This window comes from Oryctolagus cuniculus, chromosome 10, assembly GCF_051225735.1.
Source record: "Oryctolagus cuniculus isolate XC-2025 breed Fujian yellow rabbit chromosome 10, ASM5122573v1, whole genome shotgun sequence".
NCBI classification, from domain to species: domain Eukaryota; kingdom Metazoa; phylum Chordata; class Mammalia; order Lagomorpha; family Leporidae; genus Oryctolagus; species Oryctolagus cuniculus.
Window position 1 is genome coordinate 116,213,570 of NC_142876.1, and position 14,336 is coordinate 116,227,905.

A 14,336-nucleotide genomic window follows, 5' to 3' on the forward strand; every position below is an offset into this window, starting at 1 on the left:
GCAGTGGACAATGGGCTCCTGCCACTGTGTGAGACCAAGATGGAGTTCCAGGCTCTGGGCTTTGGCCTGGCCCAGCTCCTGGTGTTGAAGCCTTTTGGCTAGTGAACCAGCAGGTAGAAGATCTTTCTGTCAGTCCCCCTCTCTCTGTCACTGTGCCTTTCAAATTTGTAAATAAATCTTTTTCTAAAGGCCAAAAAATTGGAAAGAAAAGCTTAGAGGAGGAAAAAAGGACAAAGGAATTTGGAATGGTTTTCTAGAGTGCTCTTGTAAACATTTGATGTAATTTTTTCGCTTGTTTTTGATACTAATTCAGAACTGCTTTTTCCTGAGTGTAACTAATAGTGTATTCTGTCTCTGGCAAAACTGTGGTAGAAAATTAATTATTGAGAATTCTGAGAATTTAACAAAATTTATTTGAAATGCCTGGTCTGTAGGTGGCTGTCTCTGCTCCTTTAACTCCTTGTCCTCTCCTTTTCCTCGTGTTCTTTTAATTTTTTTGGTAATTTATTTATTTTATTTATTCGAGATGCAGAGAGAGAATATGTCAGAGACCAATCTCTCATGCACTGGTTTATTCTCCAAATGCCCACAACCGCCTGACGTGAGCCAGGCCAAAGCCTGAAAGCAGAAACTCAGTCCTGGTCTCATAGGTGGGTGTTAGAGCCATACATCCCCTGGTGTGCAACACTAAGAAGCTGGTATAGGGAGTGGAGCAGGGACTTGAATCTAGGCACTCAGAAATGGAATGCAGCATCCCAAGCACTGAGCCAGATGCCTGCCCCCTTCTCCCTCCTTTTCCTTCCTTTTTACTTTGCTCACTTCCTCTGATTTACTCTTATGAGCTTTTGCTTTTTGCAGAAGCTGAATGAATAAAAAAGAAGGCAGCATTCACTTCTTACATTACAATAGGCTTTTGCATTTGAACTTGTTTGAGTTAAATGAGGGATCTAAATATTTGAGGAGGCTTCAAAAAGTTCATGAAAAATAGGATTAAAAGATAAAAAGTAAAAATACATAATTTATTTATTATACATATTTATTTTTTATAAGCAGTAATATGACCAGGTTAGTCAATTTTTGAGAACAGAGATTCCTGGGAAAAGTGAGTGCCCTTTAAGGGGTTTTTGTTTTTTTAATTAGTTTATCTTTTGAAAGGGAGAGCTCCTGAGATACAGCAGTCTGCTGGATCACTCTCCAAATGCCTGCAACTGCCAGAGCTGGACCAGGCTGAAGTCAAGAGCCAGGAACCAGGAATTCATTTAGGGACTCAAGTACTTGAGCCATCATCTGCTATATCGCAGGGTGTGTATCAGAAGCAAGCTGGAATGGCAGGCGGGATCACAGCTGAAACCCAAGACTGATAGGGAATGAGGGAGTCTCAAGTAAGCTGTTAGCTGCTGCAGCAAATACTTGCCCCTGAGGAATTGTTAGGGTTAGGAAATAGGACCCAGGGAACCAAATCAGGGCAGTGAGGTGGATGCCTAATGATTTCCCACTGATGCTCTTGTACAATCGCCCTTGAGGAGACGAGGAGTGAGCAGCAGCAGTGTGGTGGTAGAGAAGGACTCTGTGAGGGCAGCTTGCTTGGATTTCTGTTTCTGCTAAAGCTTTGGTTAACTTCCTGAGACCACTCTCCTAGTTAGCTGTGCCTTTGCCGTACTGCAGATCAACAAGCAGAATGCCTTGAGCATCACCACAGATACTGTTGCCATGACCTTTGCTCTTAACCAGATTGCTTCTGCTTTGGCTGAACCACTTCCATCTGTCTGTTGCCTTTGCTCTGATTGTGCTTCATCTTTAGGATCATACTGGTAATTCTCAAGTTTTACCTCCTGTTCCAATTCTTTGAAAAAAATGCTTTAAGATCTTGATCTCATTTCTTTATAATTTGCATTGAAAGCTCTGTTCTTACCTGCATCCGTAAGCAGAAAGCTTGCTGCACTTTAATTTTTCAGTCAGAATTGTGTGAATTGAAATGTCTATGGGGTTATTGTTTCTGCTGTTAATTGTCCTCTTCAGTTAGGACTTGAACAAGTTTAATTTTTTAAAAAAGATTTATTTATTGGAAGCCAGAGTTGGAGAGAGAGAAAGAAAGAGATTGAGAGATCCATCTTCCATACGCTGGTTCATTCCACAAGTTACTGCAATGGCCTGAGTTTGGCCAGGACAAAGCCAAGAGCCTAACTCCATCTGGGTCTCCTACATGGGTGACAGGCACCCAAGTACTTGGACCATTTTCTGTTGCTTTCACAGGTTCATTAGCAGGGAACTGGATTGGAAGTGGGACAGCCAAATCTCAAACCAGCGTCCATGTGGGATACTGGCACTGCAAGTGGCAGTTTAACCTGCTGCACCACAATGGCAGCTCCAACAAGTTTTAATTTTTTCCTCACAGACTCATCTGGGTGATACAGTGCTGTGGACTTTTATCTTTAACCTTGTCTTAGCCCCTCTTAAAAGCTCCCTTATGTGCAGGCTGGCATTATTGACACAGTAGGTTAAGCCACTGCTTACAAGGCTGCCATCCCATAGCGGAGTGCCAGTCTAAGTCTTCGCTGCTTCATTTGTGATCCAGCTTCCTGCTAATGTGCCTGGGAAGGCAGCAGAAGATGACCCCAGTTTGAGGCCCTGTCATTCACGTGGGAAACATACATGAGTTCTGGGCTCCTGATTTCTGTCTGGCCCAGAATTGGCTCTTGTAGTTAGTTGGTGAGTGAACCCGTGAATGTGAAGAGCTCTCTGTCTTTGTCTGTCTGTCTGTCTGTCTCCCCACCACCACCACATGCAGGCTTTCAAATAAATAAATCTTTAAAAAAAAGAATGAGTTACCCATTTTGAACTTGCTGTTTCTTTATGGTGTTAGCCCCACAAACTTCCAGAAAGCATCAGCGGTTTCTTCCCAAACTTTACCACACATTTGGGGTGTGTGTGTGTGTGTGTGTGTAAGATTTATTTGTAAGAGAGAAAAAGAGGAGAGGGAGGAAGAAAGGGAGAAATTGGTCTTCCATCTGCTGGTTCATTCCCCGAATGTCTGTAATGGTTGAGGCTGGAGGCTGGACCAGGCCAAAATCAGAAGCCTGAAATTCTGAGTCTCCCGCATGGGTGGTAGGAGTCCAAACACTTGAGCCATACTCCACTGCTTTCCTGGGCACATTAGCAGGGAGCTGGATCAGAAGTAGAGCAGCCAGAACTCAAATTGGGATGACAGTGTTACAGGAGGCAGGTTAACCCACTGTGCCACAGTGTTGGCCCCACATTTGATGTTTTTCTTGTTTCAGTATCTCTTGCTGTCACAGAGGTTCCTTTCAAACTGGTGCCTTGAACTAGGTCCTGTTCAGACATAAAATAACAAGTTAATATGAATTTATTTTGGTGCAAAAAATTCTTGAAGTCTGTGCATTGGTTTTTCATAATTAACATTTTCTGTGCACTTTTGAAGGTTGTCATACTTGATTGGGGAATTTTACTGTCTAAGCAGCAGTAATTACTCGTTTGAGCTTTGCTGTCCTACAGAAGAAAATCGGGGAGAATTGTGTATGGAGTTTGTTTAGTGCTTGCATTCTTACTGTTAAGATTATAATGTTTTAAAATTAATTCTATAAAATTCTTTGGTATTTTTGCCACAGCAGTTGACCTTCCTTAATACTTGGCATGGACTCTCACTGAAAAGTGGTCTTAAAGAAAATTTTAGCAGACTTCAGTCTGTTTCTTGCTGCTGCTGATGTAACCAAGTAATGCAAATAATACATACAAGTCTATAAGTACCAGATTATATTTTGTAATCAATGTGATGAGTTGTTTGTTTCTTAAAATTCTTATAACTTGATGCTTAAGCTCAATTTAGGTTTCTTTATGGCTCCATGTTGTCTTGCCTTTAGAAATCCTGGAATTCATCACATTCTTTACTTAATTTTTGCAGCTGTGAAGATGGCCTTGGCTTGTAAGCTTTATAAGTCCTGGCTTGGGAACTGACCCGTGTTTCAGGTTTTCTTAGGGAATGCTATTGTTTCCTTGTAATCAACCATTATTTTTAGCTATTTGAAAATAAATGATATACAGATGCTAGTGAAATCTCAAATGAAGTTGGTAACATTTGAAATGTACCATGTTCTCCATTTTTTAAACAGGTAGCAAACAGATGGCCACTTGATTACACTGCCCAATGAAATGCATTTACTGAACAGTAAATTCCTAATACCTGTATATACGAAAAAGTAGGGCATTTGGTCTCGCCTTAACACCGTTCTTTCCGCATGGTATCTTTTAATTTCATATGATAAGCTCCTATATATTTTACTTCAACAAAAAATCAGTTGTATTATTTAGTTAACCTAATAACAAAAAGGAAGACATTAAATGCTTGCTTACTGTTAGCTGCTGCTTTGAAATCCTCGTATCAGAGTCTAGCCCAGTGTGAAAAGAGATTAATTCATGTCCTACAGTGCTGGATTATCTTGGTTTTATAGCCCTTTTTCTCTTAGAAGCTCAATGCTTTGCAAATTAGAAGCAGTTCAGTAATCTTTAGTTTGACAAAACTCATGAGGACAGGTAAGGATAATTAAATCATAGGTACACTTAAGTTCTTAGTAATATATCAAGTTTAAAGTTTTTTAAACCAAAAATATGGGAAATTATGGAAAACATGGACATGAGGAATCTGTATCATGCATTGTACCCTCCAGCAGCTTTTGTGCATTTATACAACTTTGCTGTACGTATTCACACACAGTCAGTAGGAAACCAAACACTTTGTGTTAGAAAAAATGTCTCCCCTCCTTTTTGCATGTGATCTTAGTAACCATGGCAGTTGTGCTGATTTCATATCTCTTGGTTTTAGCTTCTTTTTAATTTCCTGCGTTGAATACTGGTGTATGGTTGCTGTTTGACCTTTCCTTTTACTGTTGCATATTCAGTTACTGTGTTCTTCGCTTCTGAGTTTGTATGGTTATACGGGAAGTCTGTCATGGGATGACACTATTGAGGGAAGGTTTTCTTTTAATCTCCTTTCTTGATAGTTGGTACTTAGCAAAGCTCTAGTCTCTTTGAAGACTGACACTCTCTGGACTATTCACTCATGTCGTGCCAGAAGGGTCATTTGTACTTAAACAGAGAATCTAACTTAAAAGATTTTCATTTCCTTTGTCTTCTCAAAAGAGCAAACCTGTCATTTCTCATTGCCAAGGAGGTTGGTATGAGAATATGAATGGTGTGAAGAAATGGCGGTTTTCCATTAAAATCCATGTGGGAGAACAGGGTACTTCAAAAAGGTCATGGAAAATGGAATTAAAAGATAAGTTTATTTTGGTGCAAAAAACCTTGAAATCCATGCTTAGTTTTTTCAGTTTGGATTTTCCATGAGTTACTTGAAGATCTCTTGTACAGTTAAATTGGGATCTCCATTTCTCACTGTTCTTTGAATTTACTGAGTTTCAGCATGTTGATAATTAACTGTGATTATGAATGAGAGAAATTGAGTTGCATTCGTTAGACTGAACACACTGGGTGGTCTGTTCTCATGATACCCCAACCAGTGACTGTTCCTGTCAACTACTTTTAGGGTGTCCATTCCAAGATGGCTCCTTTAGAATCCAATTTTTTTGTGTATTGAAACTTGTAAGGATTTATAAAAGACATTACTTTTTATTTCCTGTGTACTTGTTCTGGGCTTTTTCTCCTATTCTAGAAAATAATCATTATTCACTATCTGGAAAACTATCTTTAAATCTTCTGATTAAAGATTGCTTAATGATAGTGTCTATTTGTTTGCCTAGAAGCATGTTTTCTTTTTTTTTTTCTTAACACTGTAATTTCTGCATGGATTTATGATACAAGATTCTTTTTTTTTTTTTTTTAACATTAGATAGGCATGAAGCCTCGTCTCACAGCTGCATGTATAGTCACTCTTGAAGCAAATGCCTACCTAATTTGACAGTCTTGGTGTGTTTAGACATTTTTGAGTTTGAAAATAAGCATATTAAATCTACCAATGGAGCCTTCAGGCAGTGAACAGTTGTATGAGGACCCTGATCCTGGAGGCAGATCCCAAGATGCAGAGGCCAGAAAGCAGACAGAATCAGAACAAAAGTTATCTAAAATGACCCACAATGCTTTGGAGAACATTAATGTGATTGGCCAAGGCTTGAAGCATCTCTTCCAGCACCAGCGCAGGAGGTCATCAGTGTCTCCACACGATGTGCAACAAATTCAGGCAGATCCAGAACCTGAAATGGATCTGGAAAGCCAGAACGCATGTGCTGAGATTGATGGTGTCCCCACCCACCCCACAGCTCTGAATCGTGTTCTGCAGCAGATCCGAGTGCCACCCAAGATGAAGAGAGGGACAAGCTTGCATAGTAGGCGGGGCAAGCCAGAGGCCCCAAAGGGAAGTCCCCAAATCAACAGGAAATCTGGCCAGGAGATTGCAGCCGTTATGCAGACAGGCCGACCCAGGTCTTCATCCACAACTGATGCTCCTACCAGTTCTGCTATGATGGAAATAGCTTGTGCTGCTGCTGCGTGTCTGCCAGGAGAGGAGGCAGCTACAGAGCGGGTAAGTCTAAGTCTCTTCTGTTTCCTTTTCTGCTCACTTACTGCTCTTTGTCCTGAGGACCCTGCGGACTTTGCTTTGGTAACTTAAAAGAGAGTTCTTAGCACATACCTTAAAGTTGGGGTGTAGTTCCCCTTTTTATTAGTGGGGTAAACAATAACTCTAGCAATGGAGGAATGTTACAGTTGCATTTTGCTTCTTAAATACTGCTGTATTTTGTTTAGTTTACCTTTCTGCTACAATGTTATGCTTATTTCCTTTGTTCTTGTGTATTAGAAGGGTCAGTTTGATGGTAGAGGAACAAAGAAACTTAGTTTATTTATTTATTTTTTGGTTTTGTATGTGGAAATGACTTTTATACCTTAATGAAGGTAGTGAATAAAGTTCTAGAATCTGGATTTGTTTATGAATAATCTGGAAATACACAAGTGCTTAAAATTGTCATACATGCTGTACTACGCCATGGGCATCGTTAAACATTTTGCTTTCTACAGTAGAATGTATTTACTATAAAAAAAACTGGTGTTTGGAAGGCCTATGTGGATGGATGTACAAGTTGTATCAATTTTAGAGGGCAACTTCCCTGTAACTCTACATTTTCCTTAGCTGAGGCAAATAGAAGAAATAGTCCTGCTACAGTTTGAAAACTCAGGTACAGGTAGTCATGCAGGGATTGAAGTTAACTGTTTGGGAGCCTGGACAAACTGTTGTTCTTGCCCTGTGTAAAGGGATGGTGTCTTCTGAGCTTCGTCAGATAGTTCTAGTTTGTGAATGTGGATCCAGTTGTGTCAGAACTTGTGGTTTTTCAAGATAAACTGGAAATCTGGAAAGCTGATGGTTTCTAACACATTATGAAAGGCCAGCAGAACACATTTGTGGGCCAGGTGTGCTCCATGAGTTATCATCTAACTATTGTTTTCACCTTTGCTTTTATGTATGAGTATTCTCGAAGGTTTTTATGATAGTTGGTTGCTTGCAATCTTTATTGCTCCTATGATAGTTAAATGTATTTTATTGGGTATTAATAAACTACCTGGAAATCTAAATTTTTTAAAAGATTTATTTATTTATTTGAAAGTTAGAGTTACAGAGGAGGAGAGCCAGAGAGAGAGAGTGAGTGAGAGAGAAAGAGAGAGAATGGGTGCATTTCAGTCCGCTGTTTTACTTCCCAACTGGCCACAAAGGCAGAAGCCCGGCATTTACAGGTCTCCCACATGGGTACAGTGGCCCAAGTATTTGGGCCGTCTTCCACTGCTTTCCAGGCGCATCAGCAGGGAGCTAGATCAGAAGTCGAGCAGCCAGGACTTGAGTCAGTGCTCATATGGGATGCCAGCACTTCAGGCAGAGGCTTAACCTTCTGTGTCACAGCACTGGCTCCAAATCTAAATGTTGAATCAAGTTCCTTTAAACTCTATCTAAATGTGATATTGAAAACAAGTTATGGACAGTAAATCACTCTGAGTAATAATGATATGAATTAAAACTTAAATTTTTTAAAGTAGCATATATTTAAGTACATAATAGTTGTCTTTGAAATAAAAAGGACTTTGGATACATCTGCTTCTTAGAGAACTGACTTCTTATAATTTAATAAATATTTCATTTATAACTGTCAGTCTGGGAGAATATTCACACGCTGTTCATGTTTAATACCAGAATAATGTGTAAAAACTGTTTACATCAGTTACAGACTTTGACATGTAGGTGTAAAAGGCACACTAAGTTATCATTTTTCTTCTTAGAAGTCTAGATTATATTCTTTTTGTGAACCACACATTAATAGAACCTGAGTACTCTATTTACTTTTTTTTTTAATATTTATTTATTTGAGACAGAGAGAGAGAGCGCTTCCATACATAGGTTCACTCTTCAAATGGCTGCAATGGCCAGGGCTGGGCCAGACCAAAGCCTGGAGCATCCTCCACATCTCCCAACTTGGGTGAGAGAAAGATTAAGGGGGCCATCCTTTGCTGCTTTTCCCAGGGCATTAGCCTGGAGCTGGATTAGAAGTGAAGCAGCTGGGACATAACCAGCACTCATATAGGATGCTGGCCTGCAGGCAGCAGCGTAACCGACTAAGCCACACAAGGCCGGCCCCTGTTTTTACCTTGTTAGCCAGCATAAATGAGACTAAATAGTTTCTCAGTTAATTAAAATTAGTTAAAGTGTATTATCAAAATGTTATATGTATATATATTTTGAATATTTTAACTTGTGAACCAATCTGGGGCAGGATTTTTTTTTTTTTTTTAGGAGTTACTTATTTTTAAAGAGCTACAGGGAGAGAGTGATAAAGAGATCTTCCATTCACTGTTTTATTCCCTAGATAGCCATGATGGGCTGGGCTGGGCTGGGCTGGGCTGAAGCCAGAATCTTCAGGTGTTTTTTTTTTTTTTTTATTTACATACTTACTTCTTACATATGTATTTGCTTCATTACGTGTTTACTTATTTAAAAAGCACAGTGACCTTCACAGATACTGCTCTGCCTGACCAGGGCCAGCAAATCTGGGGAGGAATTTGCTCATTTTCACCCAACAAACCCTTCCCCTAGGGCTTCCCAGCCTTTGTCCTGGAGGAGAGGAGGAGGTGGGTAAACAGACTCCCTTAAAAACCTAGGTAGTCCAAACAGACTGCATGCTCAGCCCTCTGCCTCTCAGCTGAGCCGCCCGCCTTTTCTGCCCAGTGTATTCTCTCCTCTCATCCAGAGCAACTGGGCGCTCTCTGTCCCTTCCGTTCTGATGCTCTATCCCCAATAAAGCCTTATCACTCTGGGTACAAGTTCGAGACCTGGCTGCTCCACTTCCAGTCTAGCTCCCTGCTGATGTGCCTGGGGAAGCAGTCAACTATGAATCAAGTGGGAGACATGGACAAAAAGTGCCTCGCCTAGCCCAGGCTGTTGCGGCCGTCTGGGGATAGAACTAGTGGATGGAAGATCTCTATCTCTCTGTCCTGCTGGCAGCGGCGGCCATTGGAGGGTGAACCAACGGCAAAAGGAAGACCTTTCTCTCTGTCTCTCTCTCTCACTGTCCACTCTGCCTGTCAAAAAAAAAAACAAAAAAACAAAAAAAAATTCTCAGTGTAGGAAGCTTTCAAAATGCACAAAAATAACAGAAGGTAAAGCTACAAATATTTTGATGTGTTTTCTCAACATGCATATATATTAAAATGAATAAAACATTTAAATTTATTTTTATTTAATTTCATTAAAATTAACATTTTAAATAATACTAGAATCTTATTAAATACAGCTTTGTATTCTTTCCCTTAAAATTCTGTCATGAACATTTTACCATATCCATAAATACTCACGTTACTACAGATTTTTTACTGATTGAGTAATGAACAACATATTTTGTTGTAGTAACCTTAGTTTTATATACTGAGTTGGAGATGAAAATACTTAAACTTCCAGTGCAGTGTTCTTTACTTAAAACAGTGCTTGAAATATTTTTTTAAAGATGTATTTATTTATTTGAAAGTCAGAGTTACACAGAGAGAGGAGAGGTGGGTGGGGGGGAGAGAGATGTCAGTCTTCTATCCACTGGTTCACTCCCCAGATGGCTGCAATGGCCAGAGCTGTGCTGATCTGAAGCCAGGAGCCAGGAGCTTCTTCGGGTCTCCCACGTGGGTGCAGGTGCCCAAGGGTTTGGGCCATCTTCTACTGCTTTTCCAGGCCATAGTTGAGAGCTGGATCATAGTGGAGTAGCTAGGACTCGAACTAGTGCCCATTTGGGATGCCAGCTCTGCAGGCGGTGGCTTTACCCACTATAGCACGGCGCCGGCCCCAGTGCTTGAAATATTAAAAGGAGGAGTACCTAGTGTATCTAATGGTAGTGATGATAAGGGTAGCTGCCATTTGTTGTTTTTTATTATACAGCAGGCAGTGTGTTTGAACACATATAATTTTCTCTTTAATTCTAAAAATAATTCTGTGTTTTGCTCCCATGGGATGTATTTTGCTCCTTTTTGCTAATAAGACAGGAAAGGCCTAGAGAAATTAAGGCTCTTCATGGTTTCACAACCAGCCTGTTACACAGCTAGAATGTTACAGAGCTGAAGTAATAATAAACCTAAGTTATTCACTTGTTCATTAGATGTGTTCTGATGCCAGAGGGAACAACATATCAAAAAACTGAGGTGTGTGCAGAAAAAAGAGCAAATGGAAATGCCCCAGAGGCCTGTCTATGAAGCAATTTTACTGAAATTAGTTTATCTTTGCATTACGGTAAGAGGGTGATAATCCACATCAGAGCCATAAGTTAGAATTTTACACATAGAGAAATGTTTTCATTGGAAGGTATTGGAATCAGTCAGGCCAGCATAGCCTGAGAGGGCAGTCCTATATCAAGAATTTGATCTGTGGGCGTTGTTTAAACTTAGGCTTGGTGTATTTAGTGTTGTTAATACTATATATTGCATATGGGTATTTGCAGCTTTTAAAAGAATTCATTATTTCTTTAGAGATAAGGTTTCTGGTCACCTGTCCTCTCAGAATATATTCTGTCACATTCTGTGGAGGTGCATATATGAATACACAGAAATATTTACTGTTCTAAATATGTAAGTCTGAATCGTCTTTTTCATTAAATGAGACATTTCTGTATAGCAAAGACTTTATTTTATTTTATTTTTTTTTTTGACAGGCAGAGTTATAGACAGAGAGAGAGACAGAGAGAAAGGTCTTCTGTCTGCTGGTTCACTCCCCAGGTGGCCGCAGTGGCCGGAACTGCGCCGATCTGAAGCCAGGAGCCAGGTGCTTCCTCCCTGTCTCCCATGTGGGTGCAGGGGCCCAAGCACTGGGCCATCCTCCCCTGCTTTCCCAGGCCACAGCAGAGAGCTGGACTGGAAGAGGAGCAACCAGGACTAGAACCAGCCCCCATTTGGGATGCTGGCGCTGCAGGCGAAGGATTAACCTAGTGTGCCACGGTACCAGTCTCTGCAAAGACTTTTTACTTCACAAATAACTATCTTAGAGAGATAAAGTCCCCCTAAGTTGGAAATTTGTATTTAGAGTTAAGAGGTATACAGATGTCTTTTCACAGCCTTAAGGACCTTAGGGACCTTGGAGTGGCAGGATTTGCATAAATGGTAATTCAAGAAGCAATGTAGTGAAATACAGTCAAGCCCAGAAGTCAGGAGCCTGGGGTTTGAGATTGCAGTTGGGTTCTCTTACTAAACATGCAAGTGTGACCTTAAACAATTCAGCTTTCTAGGTTTCACTGCCTTCATTTTCAGGATGAAGTAATTGTACTAAATCATATTTGATGTTACTTATTTGATAATGCCATAAATTAAAATATCTGTACAGCACCATAAAATGATGGTCATTCACAGTGTGGCACTAGATCCAGTCACCATGGATCCTGCCTGGATGTGACCCATACTTGGCAATTAAAAAGCTTTGATAGAGAACAGTGTGTAAGTAAATGTTAGTGAAAGCGGTTCGCAGAAGGGAGAGCTGTATATGGAGCCAAGTTAAAGGGGCTTTATAGAGATTATGCTCCTTGCAGGGTGTCTGAGGCCCAGTCAGTATAAATCTTTTCCACTGTTAGAAAATCCTGATACATGCAAATGTTTCAAGATAGCTGAGATATTAAACAAAAAGTAAAAACATCAAATAACAAAAAGCAGTTGTGAGCGCCGGCACCCCAGGTTCTAGGCCCGGTCGGGGCGCCAGATTCTGTCCCGGTTGCCCCTCTTCCAGGCCAGCTCTCTGCTGTGGCCCGGGAGTGCAGTGGAGGATGGCCCAGGTCCTTGGGCCCTGCACCCGCATGGAAGACCAGGAGAAGCACCTGGCTTCTGGCTTCGGATCAGCATGGTGCGCCGGCTGCAGCGCGCTGGCCGCAGCAGCAACTGCGGGGGGGGGGGGGTGAACCAACGGCAAAAGGAAGACCTTTCTCTCTGTCTCTCTCTCACTGCCCACTCTGTCCATGAAAAAAAAAAAAAAAAGGCAATTTGAAACTCTAGAGAGCTGGAACCATGTGTGTTCTTGTTACATCCCACTCCGAACCCTTGGGTCTTCACCAGTGTGACGGCTGGTAAGACCTCAGGGGAAGTAATGAGAGGGAGAGAAATGAGAAAATGCGATTGTATATAGCTGGTTTTGAAAATTTCAGTTTAGGAGAGAGTTTTTTGATTTAGTAATATGAATGTGAAACTAAATAATTTGATTATGTAATTAGAAATGGGGAATACTCATTGTAGATTTTTGAAATGGGGGATTGCATGTTGAAAGAATCAGTTTTATTTTAAATAGTTATGGTCAAGTTGAGATAAGGGACCAGTGCAATGGTGCAGTGGGTTAAAAAGCCCTGGCTGAAAGTGCCGGCATCCCGTATAGGCGCTGGTTCTAGTCCTGGCTGCTCCTCTTCTGATCCAGCTCTCTGCTATGGCCTAGGATAGCAGTAGAAGATGGCCCAAGTCCTTGGGCCCCTGCATCCACGTGAGAGACCCAGAAGAAGCTCCTGGCTCTTGGCTTCGGATCGGTGCAACATGGCGGCCACCTGGGGCCACCTGGGGAGTGAATCCGCGGATGGAAGACCTCTCTCTATCTCTGCCTCTCTCTGTAACTTGTAACTCTCTCTTCCAAATAAATAAATCTTAAAAAAAAAAGATAAAATAGTGAAAAAAATCCCAACCAAGATCGAGCTTAGCTAAGAAATTATTGTTATGGACCGTAGGCATCTATTAACTGACCCAAACAATGTTCAGGGCAGGTGTTTTGTGTAGCAGTATAGACAGTGCTTGGGATTCCAGCATTCCATATCAGAGTGCTTGGGTTCACATCCTACCCTTACTCATGGTTCCAACTTTCTGCTAATGTGCACTCTGGGAGACAGCAGACTATGGCTCAACTGCTTGGGTCCCTGCCATAGATGTGGGAGCTTTGGATTGAGTTCCAGACTCCTGGTTTTGGCTTGACCCAACCCCAACTGTTGCAGGCATTTGGGAAATGAATCATTAGATGGGAAATCTTTCTGTCTCTCTGCCTGTCAAAATTGATTAATTAATTTGGGACAATAGCACTTAATTGTGTATTTTTTAAACATTTATTGGGGCCGGTGCTGTAGGGTAGCACATAAAGCTGTCATCTGCAGTGCTGGCATTCCCTATGGGTGCCAGTTTGAGTCCAGGCTGCTCTACTCCACTTCTAATGAAGATCTCTGCTATAGCCTGGGAAAGCAGTGGAAGATGGCTCAACTGCTTGGGCCCCTGCCACCCATATGGGAGACCCGGAGGAAGCTCCTTGCTCCTGGCTTCAGATCTGCATATCTCCGGCTGTTGTGGCCAGTTGGGGAGTGAACCAGTGGATGGAAGACCTATTCGCCTCTCTAACTCTGCCTTTCAAATAAATAAATATTTTAAGAAATTTATTTATTTATTAGGCAGAGAGAGAGAGGTCGTCCATCCGCTGATTCATTCTTAAAATGGCCACGATGGCCAGAGCTGGGCCGATCAGGAGCCAGGAGCCAGGCGCTTTCTCCAGGTCTCCCATGTGGGTGCAGGGGCCCAAGTAGTTGGACCATCTTCCACTGCTTTCCCAGGCTGTAGCAGAGAGCTGGATCAGAAATGGAGCAGCAGGGACTCGAGCAGCCACCCATTTGGGATGCTGGTGTGTCACGTGATAGCTTTACCCACTCTGGCCACAGCACTGGCCCCTAGTTGTGTATTGCTATGGAAGGAATGAGTTTTGAGTTTCAGTGTAGAAATGAATCGGGCTGGTGCTGTGAACCTCTGCCTGCAGTGCCAGCATCCCATATAGGCACTGGTTTGAGTTCCAGCTGCTC

General features: G+C 41.6%; 1 protein-coding gene and 1 pseudogene across 18 annotated transcripts in view; both read left to right on the top strand.

The window, feature by feature from the left end:
* TMCC1 (transmembrane and coiled-coil domain family 1) overlaps positions 1–14,336 on the top strand; it is a 223,321-nt gene that overhangs the window by 69,430 nt on the left and 139,555 nt on the right. For 10 of the 17 annotated variants that reach the window (XM_089306611.1, XM_051851756.3, XM_070051067.2 and 7 more), the window contains one exon: positions 6,288–6,550. The exons of 2 other annotated variants lie outside the window; for them this stretch is intronic. In XM_089306611.1, the coding sequence (XP_089162737.1) occupies positions 6,329–6,550 (222 nt within the window). In that variant the 5' untranslated portion in view covers positions 6,288–6,328. Of the gene's footprint in view, positions 1–5,860; positions 6,551–14,336 lie in introns of those variants that run through there. 5 more of the 17 variants (XM_051851752.3, XM_051851753.3, XM_070051056.2 and 2 more) reach the window with 3 other exon arrangements.
* LOC149124447 (U6 snRNA-associated Sm-like protein LSm3 pseudogene) overlaps positions 6,418–14,336 on the top strand; it is a 96,119-nt pseudogene continuing 88,200 nt past the window's right edge. Inside the window, exon 1 of the transcript XR_016215059.1 lies at positions 6,418–6,550. The product of XR_016215059.1 is annotated as a U6 snRNA-associated Sm-like protein LSm3 pseudogene (transcript). The remainder of the gene's footprint in view (positions 6,551–14,336) is intronic.